This window comes from Bactrocera latifrons, unplaced genomic scaffold, assembly GCF_001853355.1.
Source record: "Bactrocera latifrons isolate USDA-ARS-PBARC rearing strain unplaced genomic scaffold, ASM185335v1 scaffold_36, whole genome shotgun sequence".
In the NCBI taxonomy this organism is placed as follows: domain Eukaryota; kingdom Metazoa; phylum Arthropoda; class Insecta; order Diptera; family Tephritidae; genus Bactrocera; species Bactrocera latifrons.
In genome coordinates this window covers 1,413,387-1,438,301 of record NW_017537001.1, presented here as the reverse complement: position 1 = coordinate 1,438,301, position 24,915 = coordinate 1,413,387, and the positions used below count along the sequence as shown (strand labels likewise).

At 34.5% G+C, this 24,915-nt stretch overlaps 1 protein-coding gene across 7 annotated transcripts in view; it reads left to right on the top strand.

Moving 5' to 3' along the window:
* The window catches only part of LOC108971826 (ion transport peptide-like), a 93,181-nt gene that overhangs the window by 16,224 nt on the left and 52,042 nt on the right, over positions 1–24,915 (top strand). For 2 of the 7 annotated variants that reach the window (XM_018938127.1, XM_018938126.1), the window contains exons 1-2: positions 1,174–1,744; positions 6,056–7,214. The exons of 1 other annotated variant lie outside the window; for it this stretch is intronic. In XM_018938127.1, coding sequence (XP_018793672.1) covers positions 7,134–7,214 — 81 coding nt within the window. In that variant the 5' untranslated portion in view covers positions 1,174–1,744; positions 6,056–7,133. Of the gene's footprint in view, positions 1–1,173; positions 1,745–3,994; positions 4,323–6,055; positions 7,215–24,117; positions 24,433–24,915 lie in introns of those variants that run through there. 4 more of the 7 variants (XM_018938124.1, XM_018938125.1, XM_018938130.1 and 1 more) reach the window with 4 other exon arrangements.

Genomic DNA, 24,915 nt, shown 5'->3' with positions numbered 1-24,915 from the left:
ATTAATAAGCAATTTGACAAACGAAAGTGATAAATATAAAAATAAAATTGAGAAAAATAAAAGTTGGAATAACTTATCAACGAAATACAAAGAAATAGATAAAAGTGCTACATTAGAAGTAGATTCCAAGAAATGTTCCGCCAAATGGATTTGTGTGTCGTGTATGGGCGAAACGAACTCACACAGATCAAACGCACATATGGGTCCTATAAGTAGTTCTTGAGCAATCTTGAGCAATCTTGCCAACATACTTCAMAAACACAGTTTCGAGAAAAACGCGTTTAAAGACGGCGCACTTGGCCTAGCCTCGATCGCACAAGAAAAATTTAAAATTCAAGACGACATTCTTGAGGTTTGGTAGAATTTAATAAGATAATAAAAAAACTTGATTTTTTGCAACCTGTAAACTCATGTAACCCCTTAAAAAAAGTGGAAGTGGAAGAAAATTAAAAAAATGTAGTTTTGAAAAAATAGCGTTAAAAGTAAACTCATGGAGCTGATTGGACTGAGCGTCTACGCTTTAGAAGGCTTTAACTCAAAAACGATTTCAGATATCTATTTTTCGAGTTATCTCTGAAATATTTTGCCTTTCAGTAACCACAGTGCCTCCGTTGGCTCAGTTACTCATTCACTTGCTGCTCGCTCGCATTTGTCGTGGACTCGTCGTCGTATGTGACATGAGGCCAGTGYTTTTGCATTTTCAACGGATTTGTTTTTGTTTTGCTGTTAATTCTTCGGATTTGGTCGTTTTTCATTGCGTTTTTTTTATAATTTTTTCGTTGCCTCATATTCCGGCATTGCCCATTGCCCGTTGGTCGTTTGCATATTTCGTTGCCTCCTCCGTCGCCTATCGCCTGTCTGCTGTCTGAGTGTCATCTTCTCTGTCTGCAGCGACTTAGCCTGCAGCCAGTCAACCAGCTAGCTAGTTAGTCACTTGGTCTAACTCTCAGTGTTCTTTAGTCTGTGGCGTCTATGCGCTCATAACGCGTCGTCTGTTTTCCAAMAAAATCGAGYAAAATATTTTTATAWATTCTWAAAAATATTTCTTTCAAAAAATATACACAAAGCAAAGTGTGCTTATTCGAAAAAAAAATTTTAATTCATGAAATAAATCAATAACAGCTGGAGCTTGTGAAGTTTGAAATAAAATAAAATTATATGTAATAAGCATAAAAGTGGAAAATTAAATTAAATAAATTTGAGTTTGAGCTCTTTCGCAATGCGTCGTGTGTCGCTTGCGTGCAACAACGTTGAAAGTGACGCGCCCTGAGTGTGTGCAACGGAAGTGGGAAAGTACGCGCGTACGCAACTGAACATACATGCTACATACACACATATATGCATAAATATATACCAGTTTCATAAAAAAAAAAAAAATAAATTAAAAAAAGCTTAAGTCAAAATAAAAACTGCTTATGTTTGCTGTCAACCTTTTGTGCCGTCAAGTGTAGCGAAAATCATTTTCTTCGAAAATTTATTGCAGTCCATGAGYCGATAGTCAGTCGGTGGATATAGTCCGCACACTTGCACAATATTGAGCGACATTGGAATTTCGTAAAGCCAGAAATCAAATAAAAAATATAAAATACAAAAAAACGCGAGAAAAAAAATCAAATAAAACGCAAATGTCTGGGAACTTCGCCGTCGCGCTAAGAGAATTTATTTGATTGCTTATTTTTATAAGCTATAAAGTTGTGCGGATTAAAAATAGTCGCTGTAAAATGGCTAAGATGCAAAGGGGAAGGTAAAACAGCGCGTACGAGCCTCTTGTGAATGATGCGTGGAAATTTTTGGAAAATTAATTGCGACGTGAAAACGTAAAACGTTTGCAACATAGCTTAGAATGCTACAAAATATTTAATTCTTGATCAACTGAGAAAAAATTAAAAATTACAYGTTAGTAATGTTGTAAAAGTTAGTTTTTGAACCTTTTCCGTTTATTAGCAATAACTCATATACGATTTTCCAATCATTCAACAAATTGAATGAGAAATYCAATGCTTTGTAGCTGAAAATGTCGATCATTTGCTATTAATAAGTTAATTTTGATAATTTTTAGTGTTAAAACACTTTATAAGTAGTTCAAATATACAATCAATCAGATTAGCTGATCGGGAATAAAAATCTGCCTGAGCTTACAGCTACTCAGGGTACCCTTCAGTTGACATTAACAAACAATCACGTAACTTCAAAAAATAAGAATTTTATCTGAAACCTTACTGTTTTTAACYCGAGCTTTTGTAGTTTTACTTTGAGCGGCGATCACGTTTCTTCTAGCACCACTCTCTGACATTGAGCTCAGTTATTATACCCGAAGAAAATTATTCTAAGTTTACTGAGATCTCCGTTTGAGTTTTAATTTAGCTTCCGTCATCTATTGCAATTGCTTAGACCGACTTTTAGAAAGGAAGATCTGTGGAGTAACAGATTGATTTATGGGTATTTGTCACCGACACAGCGTCACAATGGATCCTTTTAAGATTTAGCATTTCAGAAGACTGAGCTTCTTCAAATAAAGCGAAAGATCACAAAAAGATGCGACTATCTTCTGTGTTAGAGGCTTGGTTTACCACTGTATCAGCAATCATCATATCTATAGCAGCTGCTTCCGAGTCAGTTAAAAACTAAAAGGAATTTCCTAAATTATTTGCTATCTACTTATGCAMACACGTGTAGTTAATATAACGGAATTCACTAAAGTTTCCAAGTTTCGTTCAGGATTTTTTGCAATTCTTGCGATTATTGCTCGTTAAGRCACATAAAATAAATATCCACATAAAAAGTAGTAGATGGAGAGAAATGGTTAAAGTGCCAAATAAAAAGCATCAAAAATGTGTGTGAACTCGTGAAAATAATCATYATTAAAATCAAAGTAAAATGACGCGAGTTTAAATATGCACAYAGACAGTACAAGACAAATGTGTTCGTACAATACGATATTTTGAACTTTATAGAGAGCCTAAACCGATTGTAAAATTTTGAAATAGTTTTCAGTTGTGAAAACTATTTTGGTTTAATTCTTAAAAATSGGGAGCAAAGCTTTTTAGATAAACGAAGAAATTCTTCTTCTTCTCCTATACCAGCGTAGACACCGCTTACGTGGTTAAATCCGCGTAGTTTTTTCTGTTCGCTATTTGACGCTAATTCAAGATACCAAGTGCAGTCAGACCGTTCTACACCTGATCTTTCTAATGGAGTGGAGGTCTGAAGTCCTCTGCTTCCACAGGCGGGACAGAATCGAAAACCTTCAAAGCTGGAGCGTTCTCTTTCATCCGGACAACACGACCTAGCATGCGCAACCATTGCCTCTTTATTCGCTGAAATATGTAAAAGTCGCCGTATATCTTGTACAGCTCATCGTACCATCGCCTATGGTACCGGCCATTGTCAATGCGCAAAAGACCATAAAGCGTCTACAAAAATTTTCTCTCGAACTCGAAAGTTGGCAATAGTGATTCTGTGTTGGTTTTCAAGGCTGATATTGTTGTTGGTATTGATGCTGATTCCAAGATAGACGAAATTGTTTAAAACTTTAATGTAATGACTTTCAAAAGTGACATGGGAGCCAAGTCGCGAATGCGATGACTGTTTGTTTGATGACAGGAGATATTTAGTTTGCCCACGTTCAAACCTAGACTTAGACCTGTGCGGTTCACTCTGATTATTAAGATTATTAATATAATATATATGTTTTATAACATATATGTACCCTAGTTTACCAAAAAATTTGTAACAATCTGAAGAAACATCGCGTAATCAACTGAAGTGAATAAAATTTTTCATTAACCGACTTTTGTGTACACACTGTAACATCAACTGACATTTGACAGTTGATCGAGCGAAGTTACGCTCTTTCGCATACGGTGCCAACGTTGTACAAGCACACACAGCGAATATATTAAATATTTACAAATTATGTACTTWTGTATCAATGTATTATACATATGTATATGTATGTATTTGACCGAACTAATCTAAATAGCTTCGGGGGCAAGTAGCCTGGCACTGAATGTCACTGCTCTAACGGCTCCTGCTCCATACATACTTACACGCACACAGATTCTCACGCATATGCTCACATAAAACAAAAAGCTCACAAAATAAAATGCCATGAACTATGCGTAACGCAAACAAATCAACAAATATAATGATGAATATGCATAAAGGCTGACAATAGCACAATAGTGCTCTCTATATGCGTGTGTGTGTGTGTACTTATCGTAAGTGTATATCGGTGATATTAAAGTCACTCGAGTCAGCAAATTTTTTAATTTGTACATATGTACATACACACTTTTGTGCTGCAATTGCTGCAAATGAAGGTAAATGATAAAAATACGGAAAAATTAAAGCAAATAATGATCAAAAGAAAATAAGCAATAATAACGAAGTAAATAAATTAGTGAGAAAGCACAAACAGGCAAAATAAAAATACACATCTGCATGCCAAATAAAGTCTTGATGGCAAAGTGAAATAATTTATTATGTCACACGAACACATATACACATCGGAGGTAAATGATACAAAATCAGAATCTCGTGATAATATTAAATGTGTAATTGCCTGTTTGTGATTGTCAGCACTCGTGTGGCAATTGCTTTTCTGCTGCTCGTTTTTGTTGTAGAATGTTGTGTATATTTTGTGTGTCTTTTGTTGTTGAGATCGCACGCACCCGCTCGCCGGTCCATCGGTTCCTACACTCACCTGTGCATTTCAAGTTTAGTCAGTTGTTTACTTATTTAGTAGATTTTTCGGGGTATCTCGTGCTCAGTAACCATTAACGCTTCCCACTCGATAAATTCAGCAAAGCAAAGCATGTATTAATAGAAGTGTTATACATAGCAATATTAAATGAAAGTTGCTAAATAATTTTTCTAACGCATCATTCGCTGGAGTGGTCTGGACCTCACGCATACCAACGCATATACATATATGTATGTGGAATTTATAAATTATAAATATAGAGATACACAGCGGTTCAAAATGATAGTTACATCGAGGAATGTCAATGCCACTGATATCTTTTAGGTTATGTTTGGTTATGTTAGGTGTGAGACATACACAAAGGATCTGAATTGATCTCTTGACTGATCCTGTAACATTGCATTTGAAAAAGATAACCAAGATTCAAACCGACTCTTAGAAAAAAATCTTCTATGTGAAAAAAATCCACACCTTGTTGAAGAGCTTCAACATGACCCCCAATTTTTGAATAACGTAATCGGAAACAGGTGACAAATCTTGGATCTTTGAGTATGAYAACGAGACAAATTTTCCGAGGGCACACGACGTCTTCTCCTCKAACAAAAAAGGGAAGAATTCCAAAGTGATAACGATGCTCATTGTCTTTCTTGACATCGTCCACAATGAATTGGTCCTCCTCCATTTTACGTGGAGTCCTCAAGAGRCTCAAACAAAGGGTCAATCGGGCCCGAAAAGACATCGCAGCCTATTGGAAGTTGCACCACGACAATGCCCAGGCTCACACCGCCTTTCTTGTGAACAGCTACCTAATTAAGCAGCCGCCCTATAGCTCAGATGTGCGCCCCTGGACTTTTTTTTTGTTTCTTWGCCTGAAAAGGCCGATGAAGGCAAGCATTTTGAGACGTCAGAGGGGATCCAAGCAGCATGCAMCTCGGCTCWCAAGGGTATTCCGGAGAATGCCGGCATCGACGATGAAGCGGCCTATTTTGAAAGTTTTTAAAAAAATGCGACGATTGGTTCAATAAATTTGTTTAAATCGACTCAGACCTATTACTTTCCGTACAAACCCTGTTTACTTTATAGGGGTCTGACGTTCACTTTTGGGTGTTTAAAACTTCGTAGCCAGCAAAAACCATAAAAAACAATTTCTTAATTTMTTTACGAAGCAATAGCACTGAATTGTTCAAGTATTTCTCATAATTGAATGGCAGGCTAATAAGTTGCTAGAGTATCTCTGAGCTGAAAGTCCCACTGACAACATATGACTTGTTACTATTATTTTGAATCGCTGTGTCATTTCTACACCAAATATTTGAGATACATAAAATTGTATATATGTATAATTCGTAGAGGAGCCAACGCATTCGCATATTGACTGCAATTGCTGCTAGTCACCCGCATACAATATAACAACAACAACAAGCGCAATTGACATTTACAAATGTGTAAGTGTACGTTTAGTGAGCTTGAAAGCACACATGTGAAGCAGACAACGAACATAGTTGACAACAAACAGACACACATTTGAATGCACGCTCTGATACAGCAACAAAMACGAGTCGGGAAACGCGCGATGTTCAAAACTTTGATTTACGCAATTTTCGTTCGCAAGAAAAGTACTTCCGCTGCCGACGCCAACAACAACATACAAATCAACACCAACACCAACGCCAACAACAACAATACTATCATCGGCAACGCTAATATTAGCTTTGGCATTCTTATAGGCGTTGCCAATGCAATTTTAAACGCCAACATTCGTTACGCGCCTGCACCGACAATTGCCACTTAAGTGCAGAATACGAGAAGTTACARTACACACACATAAATACGTTCGTCGAAGTTCAGCACCCCAAGGAAGTTGCATACGATTTGATTTCGTTGCGACGCTTTTGTATAAAAAAATCAACTTGATGTATCAGCTGTGCCGATTGTATCAACGCACACATAAAGATTTAACAAAAGTTCATACAAAATGGCGATTAATAACACCACCCGATCGACGACGACTAGAGAAGCGCTACGATAAATGTTACGAAGTGAGTGTCATCGTCAAAGAGTGATTTCAAAAAAATCTCGACGAAAAAGAAATTTTAAATTTATATACAAATATTAGCGCAGTTATATGCGAAAGTAGCGCGTAAAGGAAAGAAAATATTACCAGTGCTGGTGGAGTTCCAAATATTAGTATAGTGTTGCAATATACTCCTACTACGTTAATATTTAGTAGTGTTACTAAAAGAAAGTGTTAGTGAAAGAATTATCYCAAATATAATTGGTTAAAAAATTATTGAATTAGAAAAGTGTAGCGCTAAGTTTTTGCTCGTTTTCGCTRTCATCCAGCCATTAGTGTTAGTGCAAAATATAGCAAAGTACGAAATCAGCACTTAAAATTCTTTAATATTTCACCTACAACAAAAACCAAAAAATGTGGCATCCACTTGCYCGAGATCTGGCTACACTCTTACAAGAAGCAGCGCAATACACACGCAACTTGGTTGTGTCTAAGGTAAGAGACAATGGGAGCCTTCAATTTATTTAAATGATTTAGGCTTTTTTTGAATATAGCATACTTACACTTCGCCAAAAATACAAAAAGGGTTCATCAGTAACATAATTTTTTGGCACTACAGCTCCTTGAGAGCTTCGGTCTACCTCGCATGTAACCTTCAGACGTCTCGATCATCTGCGGTTAGTATGAGTTAAAACAAGAAAAAACATTAACCTCGGATGCACCGAAGACATAAAACTTTGATCGAAGATTGTAGCGCTACCTTGCTTAAAAAATCCTTGCAGAATTTCATGAATATAAGATATTGTCAAATAAAAAATTTTCCCTTAYGAAAATTTTTATTTTGTTCAATCAGGTCGATAGCTATATATACATATGTATATCTTATAATGAGTCGACAGGACCAACAAATGAGCGACTTCTTGAAGAGAATAAGACGTTTGCAAAATTCCATAACGATATCTCAAAATGTGAGATATTAGTTCGCATATATAAAGAAACAGCAAGCAGACGGATATGGCTAAATCAACTCAGCTCATAACGCTGATCGCATATGTATGTACAACATATACTACTATGAGCAAAAAATAGTAAGAATCCCTCACAATTTTAAAATTCTTCAAAATCTATATTGTTTCCCTTCTCAAAGTTATCCCCTTTAGCCCCAATACACTTGTGCCAACGTTCTTTCAATCCTCGAAACAGTTGTAATTTCAATTTCCGGAATAGCCTTCAATGCGAGTAGCTTGTATCTATTTTTCAACTTCTCCGAAATAAGATTTTTTTGGTTAAATGAAGCTAAAAATCTCCCCTTTCTAACACTGGAGCACTGGAGATATGCGACTGCAACGAAATCTATTGACAAAATACGAAAATACTTTTTCGACTACCCAGTAGTATTCCTTCGAAGTGCAACGAACCTCTTGAATAATTTGTACTAATAARAACACTTTCTAACGACAAACAATTATCAGTCTTTTCAAACATTCTGAGCTTGTCGGCAGCAGAWATTTGATTCCGCACTCAAAATTTTAAGGAAGTTCTCTGTTGAATGTATTCACTCAGCATAAAAATCGCTGAATTCACTTTATGTACTTCAAAWGCCAAGCGTTTACTAAGCCTTAACGATTATTTTGATGTAATATTTGGCACGGATGTCACTGACAGTCATCATGCCAGAAGAGAAATATGGGTTTTCGTGCAAACATACACATGTACATATGTATATACTTTATATTATATTTAATTGAAATTTTGTCATTTAATATCTTCATTGTCTCATCTAAATGACTTGTTTTTTTCGTAATATACATACATATGTATATCGGAGTACAAATACTGTAAAAAATATTATTTTTATAACTTTATTTTGCTAAAATCTGGAAATTTTGTTCGGCTTAGAGGAGCCAGAAGTTTGAAAAGTATAAAAATGTTCGATAGACACTCTACTTCTCAGCCTTATAACAGTACTTGAAACTCTTGAATGTGTTAAACTACAATATTTTTGCAAGTACAAAAAAACTTGCTGCCCGGTCTCCAAAGAGTCGCATTTCTGCAGTCAAGTAACTAAAATTTGTTTCAAGTGCAARAATTGGGTTAGCAAAAAAAGGTCACGCAGATTATTTATTTGATTCAAATCTAAGTGAAACTTTAGCAAATAATTTGCACAAGTGATGAGCGCTATTGCGAGCGTGAGTTGAATGAACTTGGTTCACTACAAACCAAATTTGAATAAACGTGAACTGTGTAGCCTACACACTAAGATTCCAAGTCGAATGTATGTTTTTCGGATAAACTTTTTGTTATACGAAAACTTTAACTTTAGTGGTGGTCTGACAATTTGGGCACAGCGGTCCATTTGCGGTATTCAAGAATGTCTTATKGTAGTAAACTCTTTTTAACGTTCATTTGTGTTTGCTCTACGTGATAACAATTGAAAGTCACATTTGCTTGGAAGACATATTAGCAACTTTATTATAAATATGAAGGTTTTTATGCTAATTTCTAGACATATGGGCTGRATTAATGCAAGTATTTGCTTTCAAATTTAGTTCTTGGTTGCGATTAAGGATGGACACTCCCATTTATTTATTGTCAAAATCTACTTGTTAATAACCTAATTTGCATTTTTTCAAGTTATTACCGAGTCAATACTTGTATTATGTATTTGCATTTAGTTTCGATATTTTGCGATGGTTTGCTATAATTGTAGGTATTGATTGCTTTGAGGTGTTTTGCATTTTATTTACTATGTCTATGTTTACTTTTTTATAGATTTCCAAACGTAGTAAGTTCAAAAAGTGTGAAGCGTCGCAAATTTAGTCGAAATAATTTTCGATAACACACGATCRCAAGGTTTAAATTTTGAAGTTTGACGTTCAAATTAAATACAAAAATTTGTATATCTCTAACAAAAAACACTTTTCATTCATTTTTACCATCATAATTCTAGCAGTAGTACATTGCGGTGTCCAATATATGTTACAAGGTTCTTTATTTCCTATTTATTTTTAGGGCTGTGCGTAAAAATAGCACCGCATGTGAAACTTAAAAAGGAAATTATTTAATTTAATGAGGGTAATTGTGTTAAGGGCGCACACTTCCGCATTGTCACTAATTTCCGCAGTGAATCAGAGACGTTCTAAAAAATATTGCGCACTTAACAGACTTACTACGAATAAATATGTGTGTTTGCATAGCGCTTCGAGAATGTGAGGAAATAAAGTGTTCTTTCCAATTCTCAAATATTAATGCTTTAAAAATTAAGTAGACTCTGCAAGGCTGTGTGTGTTAATACATACATAGAAAATATATTTATGTATATCAGGGCTTATGTGCTAGGCAACTAGGTAAAAGATATTAAATATATGATGTATCCATCATATATTATTAAAATCATATAGCATTAAAATGAATGCTTAGGTGGGTATTATCTCCATGGTTTCTCAACTTTTMGTAATTGTCTGAAGAAAAGCGTTTGTTGGGAGCCTAAAGTTTTTAGTATGTCAGTTATTATTACTTTATATTTGGTTATACGCCGAACAGGGTATRTTAGATTRCATACCCAGAAGSAAATCTCGGAGATTTTATAAAATATATCTATATCTACATAAATTATCTGGGTGACGCGCTGAATCGATTTAGTCATTTTAGTCTGTCTGCCTGTATATTATATATGTACGGAAATAGTCGCTCAGTTATCGGTCTGATATGTTGCGCCCGTACTTTTTCCAAGAAGTTGCTCATTTCTTGGAACAGCCGATTTCAGACCACTACAGCAAATAGCTGTCGCACAATCAGATCGATCAAATTGAAGTTCTTATTTGTAAACTTTTTGTTTGCGCAGACATTTTCGTGAAATTTGGCATAAAYTATTGTTAAAGGCAGTTTTATAATCTTCGGACCACTATAGAATATGTATAACTGCCATACAAACTGATCGATCAAAATCAAGATAAAGGTCTGTTCATACAATTTTATGCTATAGGGTGATCCATTTCGAGGTTCCTTACTTTATTACAGAAAAAAACACAGAAACATTAAATTTAATGGCGAATATTAGTCAGCATTCGAAAGAACATTTTTTCGCWTTGGTTTTCTTATCTCTTTCTCATTTGGGCCGCGGCAACGACTCACATGGTCCATCCAATGTTGGTTCCAATGATGTTTTGTTCAAAGACTTGAAATGACGCGAGTTTTTCCGCATAGACTTTCGACTTTATATATGCCCACAGGAAAATGTGTAACGGTGTGATATCACACGATCAAGGTAGCCACTCGATCGGCCCAAAACTTGAAATTATCTGCTCACCGAAGTGTTCTCTCAATAAATTCATTGTTTGAAGCGATGTGTGGGAAGTGGTGCCGGCTTGTTGAAACTAAATATCGCTTCAATTTCAGGCATCAAATATTCCGTTATCAGGGTGCGATAAAGACCAACAAACCACATCAACCTTTGTATTTTTTGGATGAAATGGCAGCTTTGAACCTCTTCAAGTTGCTTTTCGACCAAAATGAGCCAATTTTGCTTGTTTACATATCCAATGAGCCAGAAAAGCCTCATCGCTGAACAAAATTTTCAAGAGCTCATAGAGCGAAACAATGCCACATGGGAAGGACAAGAGGCTTCAGTTCTTGCACAAGCAGTATTTTGTGCGCTTCCAATTTAAGATCTCGTCCATACGTCAGTCCTAGATGCTGCGAATGGCGAATGGCGCCGAATCGGCTCTCCACGGTCTTCGTGTACTCTCTCAGCTAAGGCTGTTGTATTTTTTTTATGACGTGCTGGACGTGGGCTAATCGGTYGAATATTATCCATTATTATAAGAATGCTGGGTCTCAAGATGTGTTGCGAATAGTTCAATCAGTAGTCCCACTATGTTAACCATAAGTTGAGCGAAACACATTCTTTGTAGAACTTGATTTTTGGTAATAAAGTTGAACGATTTGTAAACGTTGTTAAGGCGTAAGTCTTTGCATGATGAAATATCAAACAATACATAACAAAAATAGCATGACAACTTGACACGACTCTCGCGTGGACTGTCAAAAAAAGGCTGTAGGAGAAAGTACCTTTACTTGTATTACCATTTATTAGAAATTCACCTGTGAAGCATACTTTTGCTTCGGTATAGCTAAAGTTAATGGTTTTTCTTCTTTGGCATTAATTTAATTTTTCTCTTAGCGTAAATTTCAGTTGAGGATAATTTTTTTAATTACTACTTGATTAAATCTTACTCGCTATAAAACAAGTTACGATCATTTTTAAACATTAAATTGGGGATTTACTCTATGTCGTAACTTCTATACTTTATGATTTATAATTACTTAAGTACATGCTATTGAAAGGCAACTCGTGCTTGTTGTATTTATGAGTGCTAGTGTACAATTCCTATTTAGACAGAAAATCACAGTTAACAGCGAATTTATAGACTATTGTATAAATTACAAATTAATCCATTATTGGGAAAAGTATTAAATTATTCAAAAACAATTACGCAATAAAAATTAAGATTAATTTTATTCACTTACATGAGATTTGCTAACGGGGATGCTTTGTAGGTGGTACGTAGTTAGATCACGGCTTATGAAACTTATTTGATTCGAGTCAAATTAGAATGAAGGGAACTTAAATTAAAAGCATGATTCTTGAGTGAGTGCTCCCTCTTATGGAAATATGTTTATTTTTCATGAATATTTTGTTAATATTATGATCAATTCATATTCAGTTACCACTTAAAGCCTCCATTTATTGGTTAGCATATTTTAAAAATTTAATTTTGAATCTTAAAACGAAGTCAATATCAAAAAAAAAAAAAGGCTCAACAAAATAGTCGAAATTCGGTTTATGGTTCAGATTTTTAAATATCACATAAWTTTGACATAGTAGAACTAAACATAACTACATTTGAATAAAAAATATAATAAAATCTTAAAAAAAATGTCCTATAGGGTATCCACATGCACCCATAGACACATAGTTTCTCCTAAGAAGTAAGTTCATATAAATATTTACCTGTCATGCTGTATTATTTTCAATGTAGGTGGTCATGTAAATTTACGCCAACACTACCACCACTGAGGTACAGGCTTTCAATAGAACGTTTCGCTATAATAAACTGTTTTATAGTATGATAATTTCAGTTAATTGCGATATAAAGTRTTATTGCTTGGATTACTAGTAAGTGTTTATATCATTTTTATTACCATTAATTATTAATAAGAGAATATACGAAATAGAAAAAAGAAGAAAAAACGAAACTTCTACTGCTAAAAGCTATAATGCACTTGAAAGTTATATTTCTTATACCAAAAGGGTATAAAAAGATTTTTATCTTGCTTTAGAAAGGTCAGTTTGTACTGCGGTTATATGCTATAGTGGTCCGATCTAAACAATTTATTCAAAGATTATAGCGCTACTTCAGATAATAATCCACGCTAAATTTTGTGAAATATCTTTGCAAATAAAAAAGTTTTTCACACAAGGACTTGATTTCCAACGATCAGTTTGTATGTCAGCTATAGCGTATAGTGGTGCGATATCAGTGATTCGGACAAATTAGTAGCTTTTTGAGGAGAAAAGCACGCATGCAAAAATTCAGAACGATATCTCAAAAACTCAATGGACTATATAGAGACGGACATGGCGAGATTGATTCAGCACATCACTCTGATCATTTATACATATATAGTTACTTTATGGTCTACGCCATTCCTTCTGGGTTGTAAAAACTTCGTTATAAACTGAATATACTTTGTTTTGTATATAAATATGATTTCTATACATAAAMACTAAAGGTATTCGGCGTATGGTACATGGCGTATACGCAACCTGCCAAATCATGACACTGCAGAAGTGGCAACGGTAATCAAAGAAACTCAATTGTTCCAGCTTATATCCATAAAAAGTACTTAAGATAAACATAMATACAAATACATATGAACAAAGATACATAAATACTGTTAGTAAAAATATGTAAATGATACTCGTATACAAGTAATACGATTTTTACAATATTCAGGCGAACAGTTTAGTTCTGCATGAAATGCGCACTTTTCATTCACCTGCAATAAATGCAGCTATTAATTTCYATACATATGAAAATTTCTGAGCGTCTGTATGAATACGTTGTATTTGTAATCATTTACACGTTTTATCTCAAAGTCGTTGCTTAATAATCGTCAAGTACGGTTATGAGTATGTCGTTGAGATATGTGCGCTATTTGTATTTACAGTTCCGCGCTGGTTGTTATTAGTGTTTTTGTTGTTGTCGCCGTTCCGTCGCAAAAACTGTAATTAACATTGCGCGCTTAGCAATTGTTGCTAAAATTAGAAACATAAATGTAAGGTGGGTCTATATGCGAGGCGAACCATGTGTAAGGCTTCAAATCACCATAATGTTATGGGTGGGCGTGGCAGTGCATCAGTATTTCGATTTTTTCAATATTTCAGACAAGTATGTCTATGTATGGAAACTGAACCAGGAACCAAAATACTTACACACTCGTATATATGTAGTATACATACATATGTAGTATACATATATATATGTGTATGTATATCGTCACCTAAAATGCAAAATAACGTGAAATCACTTTTCATAAGTTTACAGGCAAAGCAAAAATTATATAACAAAAACCACCTATATTCAAACAAAATTTGAGTTTTGGTTATATACTCGTTATATTTAACAAATGTTTTGGTTAGAAAATGGTTATTTATTGGTTATATTTGACAGATGTGCGCAAATTGCGCTCGGTTTTCTTCGAAATATAAGCATGAAAATATTAGTATCGAGCGTGAGCATAAATTAAAACAAGCTACGAACGGCAAACCGATTTATGTCTACTGTTTCCGTCACAGAAAAAGAGAGCAAGCAGCAGAGCGCTGTTAGTTGGCAGATTCACGGCAATCAACTTGTGCTCATACAGACATTTTAATATATATATTTGCATACTCGTACATATGTACATATAACTGTATGTATTGCTATTATTAAACACTTTAGTTTTACTTTCCAGCGCTTTCATGAAGATGACTTTCAATTTATTTCTGTTTTATATTGCTTACAAACAAATCTCTGCTAAAATGTTTGCAATTACGGAGAGCGGTAAAGATAAACTTTTAATTGTTCAGATTATTTCAGGTTCAAGCCGGCTTTCGAAAGCTGTGCAGTTTATARGCAAAGGAAATACTGAGTAATGTGTGATTAGATAATCGCTTTTTGCCGGCACCGAACACGAAATAACAAATATTGTTACTATTTATACTTTATATGATATTAACATACAAACAAGTTGGTACTACATACATATAGAGTACAGGAAGGCACTTACATATAAAATAATGCTCGAAATGATTGCACTCAAACGGAATAGAACAACGGTATTTTAATTGAATGACACTTGAAAGCTCGAAGCTAAAAGAGAGTCCATTCGTACAGTAAATATTGTCAACTGTCTAGACCTCTCCAATGCAATCGCGCCGAATGTTTTTACTACTTTTACTGAAACTTTAGGCTATAAATTGCGGTGACTTTAATTTTTTATTAGAAAAAGCGCAGTAGAGGCTTAGTGAKTAGCTCTACCACATATTACCACAATAGACCTGAAGTCRTGGTGCAATCCTAATTTATTTACCTCAATCAAAAGTTCTATCTCTGGTTCTCAACCACAATCGGCATAGAATTTGAGCTGCTATATCAAAATTAGTTTTCTGATATATGCCACCCAAAATAATATAGAAATAGGCGAGGTTAGGTCGTTCAAAAATAAAAATAAAAAATAAAAAAAAATTAAAATGGAACTTCCTTGGACAGCTAAGGTAGCCGGACCATTGTGATTCCTAAACATRTAAAAGTTTTGATCGAAAATTAAATCAAACATTGAGAAGCAGCTTTGACTTGCTACAAATTTGTTGAGACAGCTGATAAATTCCGGGTATTCGGTCATATTTGATAAATAAGATATGACTGGTGAGACGCTTCAACCTCGGTCGCTTAAAAGCTAGATAATGCAGAAGAAAATTATTAGATACTTCAACCGCACTTTCCTCCAAAAAAAATTTTTTTAAGAAAGTATGATGACTGCTTGGCAAGAATTTTTTTTTGGATTGGACTCAAATAAAATATACTATAAATGCAATTTCCGCCAGTATTTACGCATACCGAATTAAACAGGCTTTTCTGACTTATTTTTTTTAATGTCTCGCAATCTTCGAAATGATTAGTCAACCAAATTCAGTGAACTTATCTTTATCAACGATCGAAATACTAAATAAGATCAAAGCCTTAATAAATCAACTGMTGAGAATACCGTCCTTATTTAATGCGAAATCTAAGATAAGAAAAATCTAAGAAATGGCCAATAACACTGAGTAATTTGTAATATATGTGTAATTATTTATTAATGACAATTGAATACATATATATTTTAACACATACAAGCATTTCCACTACAAATGCGACCTTGATCGATATAAAATCTAACAAATGATGTAAATATATCTTTTTTGTACTTTGAATTACAGATGAATGTAACAAATATGGCATTGATTACTTAATGCAGGGTTTMCCAAACTACCATGGCATCCTTAGGCACAATTTCAAATTATTATTAACTATGTATTCCATAAATTGTGGTTGTTTTAGAATATGCCTAACAGTAATTTACACATCATCTTTATTATTACCAAATTGTCATGTTGAAGCTTGTTTCAGATTCATTAAATTAAGATTATATTAAAGATGTTTTTAATTGGCGATTCAAAATAAAAATACTACTTCTTTTTAAAAATCTTCTTCAATCATAAATTATACCAATCGAAAAAGTATTTGTGAACCGCTGACTTAGAAAGCCGATACAAATTTAAACGAAGCAGACGCCTTCTAGCCAATTCATTTGACGTCACACTCGTTATGACAAATGACAGAGCCGCTGCGACCCGGTTCTGACCAGCTCGGTACTGTAAAATTCAGTTGATTCTCCGCTCAATGACTTACCAAAATGGGCTTCTCGACGCAAATGATCTTCGCAGTATTACTGCTAAATGGAAAAGTACACATTGTGTTTTTAGGCGGCAGACCGACTGCCGCTTGGCAATTTTTAAATACGTAGCAACAATAAATTAATAATTACATTAGAATAACAAATTGCGAGTACTACTTGTCGGACTTGTGACTCAATTAATTGTCGCTGGCAATTAACATTAAATTATATTGCATGATCATTTGRCGTGCAAATTGCAGGCAAACAAGCGAGCACGGCGAACAGGCACGCAAACGAACGTGCCAATGAATGAAGGAACGAGTGAATGGATCTGCGCTATCTACGCAATCCATTGTTGTTGTGGAGAAATCGGTCTGTTTTTCAAATGTATGTAAACTAAGAACGCAAACAAATGCGAGCAATTCTCAATAGATTGTATGTAGATTGCAGTACGGCAAAKATCATTCGAATGCCTGCAAATGTGGCAATTAAATGTTCGGAAATGATTCATTCAAAACCAATTGCAAAACACTATAAGCGATTTCATAAGTTATTCTGCGTTTGCATGGGTCTAACAGTTTATTGCAACTTATGCATGATAGTGGAAATATTAAACGTTTCTGAACAATAACCGTCTCTAACAGAAAATTTTCCATCCCTCGGTATGCAACTCAGATTCCTATGTTGCCCACGGCTAATTTCACTGAATTACACCATTCTCGAGTATTTCTATGACAAAAGGAATGCTTTAAGTTTTCGCTGTAAATTGCATAATTGTTTACCTTTTTTCCCCATTAATTTTTAATGTTTTTATTCACCAATAYTGTAGCGTATTGATTTGTAATTTATCATGCATAGATCTTTACCTCTCAGTAGGCGTTTCAGCCGAACAACAGCACCTGACTCGAATTCTTTGTATGCAATTAAAGGGGTCGCTAATCTTTTACTAATAATGATACGATACTTATAATTACTTTTCGGAATTTTTGTATTTTTCTAATCGTTATTAAAATATTGGGGATTTTTTTTTATGTGAGAATTTATTTTTACATACATAACTAAGTTTCCGGAGAAGCCCAGTGAATTTATGAGAACAATTGATTTGCTATAAAGAAATTTAGATTTCATCATTTCATACTCAATAATTTATAAGAAGACAATATGTGTTGACCTTGGACACCTTTGAGGCTATGGAGCTATAAGGATCTGGTGGGGTTTCTTGCCATTCAAGTCTGGCACTTCTCTGATTTGACAGATGTAATACAGCCAAGTATACATTTTCTTAAATAACACCAGGCTCCTTTTGATCTCATGTTCATGAAGACCGAATTCTGTATTGCAACACAATTTGGAAACGATTTTAAAAATTGGTCGCACCGTATTTTTTTCAAGCTCATATTTTCTTAAACACCGTCATTCATATGCAAATACATTTACATATCTTACTGAACCAATCTAAGCACAGAATAAAGACGATAATTTATTATTTTCACCCAGTTGTGAAAGGGCTTCATTTTAAGGTTATACCTGATAGATGATGCCAGAGCAAAGCATTTGAGGTTCTCTACTTTTTTTTAAGAAAAACACGTAAACTTCAAATTTATTGGGRAATGTTTATTATCATTCGAAAGAAAATTCTTTGGCATTTATTTTTTGGAGATTATCTTTTTCAAATGTTGGCCGTGGCTACTTTTCAGATGGTCCATCCGTTGAGTCCAATTTTCGATTCGATCCAATCGAGGTAACTGGGAAGGAGTAGTATGATGTTTTGCTTCAAGGCCTGAATCGAAGCGGAATTGTCCGCATAGACTTTAGACTTTACATATCCTCACAGGAAAAAGTCTAACGGTGTATCGGATAACCCACGAACTTCAATTTCAGGCATCAAATAGTCGGTAACGGTAGTCATTGACGGTTACATTCTCACCGACATCATTTTTGAAGAAATATGGACCGATGATTCCACAGTGTAAATAAAAATCTTATAGAAAAAGGGCTATGGAATGGCTTTGAAAATAATTSGAAAATATCATATAATCTTAAAATAGGTTAACTCGTAGCAAACAAACTTGAGACCATATTAATTGTGATTGAGTCTATACACACATGCTTCCAGCTGCCTTGGTACTTTCTAAACGTTTTGCAATCAGTTGCAAAGTTYACAAATGCAAGTGTACAAAAATGWGAGGCCACTTGAGCATGACAGACACCCAATACCGCTATTCATTACGTACATAATATCCTGTTTATGTTTACGGCCAAATAGTAAACTTCTCAATTGAAAATGTCAACGAAGCGTGCGCCCAATAAATCACTTTTTCAAATCTAAATATTTCTACAAACTCGTGCATACTTCTAACAAATATTTATGCGAGCATGCCGCCGACAACATTGTGCATTTGAATGTGGGTGCTTCGGAAAATGTCTACGCAACACGGTTTGATTCATACGAAGCGAACGATTATGCAATATAAACAGTGGTGCATAGACACACACACACACACACACATACATGCAGTGAAGTGTAAAGGTGTTGCACAAAGTTAAGGCAATATATGTCACCCGCCTCCCCTTATGCTCTTTACTTGACTGCTTTGTTATTGTTTAGTCATGTTCAAATTCCCTTTTCAATGTTTGCTTTTGTCATTCTATGCAATTAACACCCACAAATACCACCATTGCGAAGGGGTATGCATAATCACCGCCAACAAACACTCACACTCAACTGCAGCGCGCCGTCAACCGAGTCAACCGATCGATGCAATTCCAAGCATGCCGTCGCTGCGAGTGTGACCAAGTCTACGGATTTGCTTCCTTTTACAAGCAAACCTACAAACATACAGACATAAGTATGCAAACGCATACAAATACACCTACACACATACTTAAGTGTGTGTGTGTGTAAGAAGGCGCTAGTTTTTAACGATAGTTCGGTGAGCATTGATTGTTTGCCATTAGCTCGAATTACAGGTTTATAATATATTTTGTTGCTTTTTTATTGTTTTTGTTTATGCTGACATGCCTGCCTCTGCTGGTTGATTGTGTAATCTGTGTTTATTTTCACAAAATTCCCGATACGCATCATCGCCCACCGTTGTGGCGAACGTGTACACGATCATTGAGCATTTACCGCTGAATGGGCAACAACAACAACAATAAGCGACATAAGTTGTTGCTTCACATGCTATGCAGCCAAAAGTTCATGGCAACATTGCGATATCGAAAAAAGCACGAGACATAATTACAATGCAAAATAATAGCTATGCGCGTGAATGCATTCGTGAAAAAGGTGATCAGACATAAGTATATATTTACATTCATATACATATGTACATATGTAAAAAATATTTATATATTTCGTTAACAAAATGAAATTGCCTCTAAAAACCAGAATGTGTATGCAATTTTAAGTTATTTTTATTGCCGTTATTTTTTTTCTTGCTTATCAATTTTCTTGCTATCCCGAAATTGCTCACATTGCTCATATATATTTAGTTTGCAAAAACAGTTCCTTCATAAAATTTATTTATTTTAATTTATAATTCTTATCCGATTTTTAGATCTGTTTAATCTTGCAAATTTTTTGATGGCTTCGGGATTCCTAAATATTTCAGATATATTTTTAGTTAACAAAAATAAATTTGCTTTTAAAACAAAACAGTCATAATTTTTATTAAATTTTTATATTTTTTAATCGCGATCCCGAAAATTTTCAGATATATTTTTTGTTAACAACAAAAAACAAAAAATGCCTTTAATGAATGAAATCATTTTATGCAATTTTGACGTATTTTTAACTTCGGGATTTCGAGTTCAACACTTCGATATCGTTACAATGTTTAGATATGTTTAGTTGACAAAAATAAGTTTGCTTTTAAAACAAAACAGTCATAACTTTTATTATATTTTTCAATTGTTAATTCTCTGGAGTTCGGGATGAAATTTTCGTGATCTCGAAAATTTTGTAATATGTACATATATTTAGTTAACAATATAAATTGTCCTAAAAAATTCATAATTTTTATGCAATTTGTGCATCTTTTTAATTTCGGGATTTCGATTAGAACATTTCGGGATTTCGAAAATGTTCGATATCATTTTTAAGTTTATTTCGTATTTCAGTATTTAGTGGAGAAGAAAATAAAAAAATATATTTCCTTCTTCGAGATATCGAAAATTTTGTAATATGGATATTTGATTAATAAAATAAATTGCCGTACCAATTCCATAATTTTTATGCAATTTGTGCATCTTTTTAATTTCGGGATTTCGATTAGAACATTTCGGGATTCCGAAAATGTTCGATATCATTTTTAAGTTTTATGCAATTTCTGGATCTTTTTAATTTCGGGAGATTGTAGAATTTCGGGACCCCGAAAATGTTCGAAATTACTTTCTAAGTATATTTCATTTTTCAGTATTTAGTGGAGAAGAAAATAAAAGTTATATTTCCTTCTACATTTGTTGAAAAATTCATATTCGAAGTCTTCAAAACACGTGTCCGAAATTAAAGGTTCGGAAACGTTGACACTTTTCTCCTAATTTTTTAAGCAATAAACAATTATATAATCGTACTTATGGATATATGTACATATGTATGTACGTTGAAGGGAATGAGTTTACCTCCGCTTTCGGACTGATCGTTCTGGGATCACGAAATTTTATTCGATGTTTTTCGCAAATTCGTATTTCATTCTCTTCTGAAAATGACGGTAAACAAATAAGTAACCAAATATTTTATACTTTTGGAACTTGGTAAGATCAAAAACCGGAAAATTCCTTAAGATACTATCCTTCTAATTTCAAAAAATGTAATTGCAAATAAATATTGTACAGAATCAATTAAACTGCTGTAAACTTCACACGCGGAATATTTAGTACCGCAATTAACAAAGTTCAAAAAGTTTCCTTTGGCGCATAGCAAAAGCTTGGGGAAACTCCAAACATCAATTAAGAGCATATTAGTCATAAGCCATACATGCATACATATGTACATTCAGAATAAACGTTTAGAGCACACATATAATATTTGAAAGTATGTATGGTAAGTGGCATGCTTTGTGCCTAATATGTATTTCGAACTGGAGTGAACATTTTCCAATTAGATTTGTTGTTGGAGTGGCAATCAACAAGTGGTCACAACGCTGCAAACTCATCAACACATACACATATACAAATTAAGTGTATACAAAAATTCTCTTGAAATGTCCTCCATTGACTGGTTGTAAAATTAATATCTGCTCGAAATAGTGAGAGCATTTAAAAAAGGGGCACAAAAAAGAGCGCATGAGATCATTCAAGAGAGCATTGAGCGCTATTTATTAATTACTAACAAAAATTTCAAAATTTTTTTATCACTGATTGCCAAAGCAGATATCTTGAGCTAAAGAGCAGTGCATTTGTCGCTTTGTCGCGCCACACATCTGATGTTGCCAAGTACAACAAAAGAGTACTTGTGATGTTTGTGATACTCTCACGGTGTTTGCATGCACGTAACTATATATGAGCGTGTGTAAATATACTTGAATGTGACTCTTTGGTGTTTGGTAAAACCCATAAAACACATTCATATATGCATTTACGTATATAGGTTTGTATGTATGCCTGTATTTTCGAAAAGTGATATTGTTTTAATTGTTAGTGTTTTATTCCTTTTTAATTGAAAATATCTGCATAATTACCCAGAAATATTATTAGTCAGTATTAACTTTCGACGTTGAGAGCGTAGGAGATTGGCTTAAGTGTTTGGATGAAGATATGAAGAAAATTATAGATATATCAAAATTCTTTTGAAAATGTGTGTTTTGGGAAAATATAGTATGATTTTAGGCGTTACACATTAGATTTACAATTGCTTTTAGATATTTGAGTGCCTACGATAGATAAATAAGTCTTACGATTTCCGATTGATGGCAGAGGAAGCCCCCGTATATTTTTTTTATTTTATTTTATTTTATTTTATTTTATTTTATTAAAGCTTACACAATAAACAAATTATTAAATAAACTAAAGTACGCAGCGCTAGCATCATAGGCTTTCGGCTGTATATATTTTTGTATGTTTGTGTATTTTGCTTTGTAGGTTAGGGTTAGGTTACATATCTGATCTAACATCGCACGTGGACTACTATAAGTAGTCCTTTGAGAAGTCATAGGAAAAAGAACTCGTGGCGTGGACGCCAGTAGAGCAATGGTCTGTTAAAAGCCCCAAAATAGGGAGAGATTAACCTTACTGAAAGACAAGAGATCACTATATCTTTTGYGATCGATCTTGGTCCAAAAGTCTTTTGCGACGGCGCATATACCAATAGGGGTCCAGCGCTGGCAAAGCTGCCGCGAAACCCAGCTATATAGTAGTAAAACACAAAATGATTCGTTACCAGCTCCCATTCCACCGATTCCACTGCAGCCTGTTACTCATACCACTTTTATCACAAAGACACTCGATACTATTGATAGCGTGGTGGTAGCGGTAGTGTTAATGTGTTCAAGCCTAGTATCACTGCTTTGCTATCTAAGTGGATGGAGCAGTAAATCTGCTGCTACCTTAATAGCTGTTGCAGCTCGACCTGGAAGACATTGCAACAGTAAGGAAATCTGAAGCAGGAGTTGATAGAGATCTCCTGACAGTAGACACTTCAACTTACCTTCCCCCCAAGCTATCAAGTGACTTCTTAATATTGGTTATCTTTTCCCTAAGAAGTTCTAAAAAGCGGACAGATGTACGAAAATATTTGCATCAAACCAAGTAAAATTAAAGATATACTTCTGATTACTTGACTTCTACTTCTGTACCATATATTTTTGCCCCCCTAGGAACATTTTGGTCATTATGCATTATCAGACCACCAGAGAGTCTCATTTATCACAGAAATGAGACAAAATCAATTTTCTCTATAATTTGTAAGTTTAGATTTCTTGCTGGGCATTTCACTGATTTATGAACTATCACTCACTCACACATGCACGCATATGGCCGCTCGTGTACACATTAGTATCTATGCGAGCCATGCATTTCAAGAGTTGACTTCTACTCACCGAAATTATTGGTTACCAAAGAGAGTGCCACCACGAGATTGGATAGCACTTTTGATAAGTGAGCAAGTAAATATGTACGCCTGTGTGGATATACGAACGCACGTGGGCATGTAACGCTGTCTGTGTGTAGTTGTTGCCACTCTGCATGAATATGTATGTATGGTGAGCAAAGCACGCGCGATTTGTGCGAGTATCTCTATCTTTTGGGACAGTAGTGGGAACTTCTATGAGCCAGTTGCGCGAGTAGATTTGCTTGCTGCTTTGCTGCCGTTCGCGCTCAGACCAGCCGGCAGCCTCTTTGCCTTTGCTGCTTGACTGCTTGGCCGCTTGACTGTTTCAATAATGCTTGGCATTGCTTGCATGCATTGGTAGCGGTTTAAAATACAATGTCTGACGTCGCATTTGCTTTAGTCCTTAAATAAGAAGCAACAAGTTAACATCAGCTCAAATTCATTTGACTTCGCGAGAGATACAAATTCAATAAATAACAACAGCAACAAGTTTCTTGTTTCTTAGATAATCAAACGCAGTTTTACAACAACAAAAAGCAACAAAATATTAATCAACAAATAAAGTCAAAGCAAAGCGAAAAGTGTCAGTGTGCAATACACGAAAGAAATTAAATAAATAAATATAAATTAATGAGCTAGTGCAAGAATACAAGAAGTTAAAAAAGCAACTAATTGAAAGATGTAAGCAAAAGCAAGATTTATATATATTATTTTTTTGTCTTTTATATTTTTTTGCAAGCGTTTGCTATTTTGCACCACAACAACAACAGTTGGTATTGAAAACGACAGAAAAAAAATTTAATTTATTTTATTTAAATAAAATATGCGCAACACAAATGCACAAATAGAATTGAAATGAAAATAAGTTAGTCAGTAATAATAATATAATTTTAAACAAAAGCTACAAGAAATTCGTTTGTGCGCGCTTAAGCGAAGTTACCAGTTTGATTCCAATTCGTTTTTTTGGCTATGTAAACGCTTTTAAGCGCACAGCGCACAACGTTTTGCTCGTGTCAGCGTCGACGTTTGTTGTGGCGACGGCATTTTGCGGTTTCGTGGTGGCCATAAGGCGAACGGACATTTAACCAATAAATATTGGCAACAAAAAATGCAACAAATTTTAATAATTGTACTAAAAAAAAATGAATAAAATTTAGTATTGTA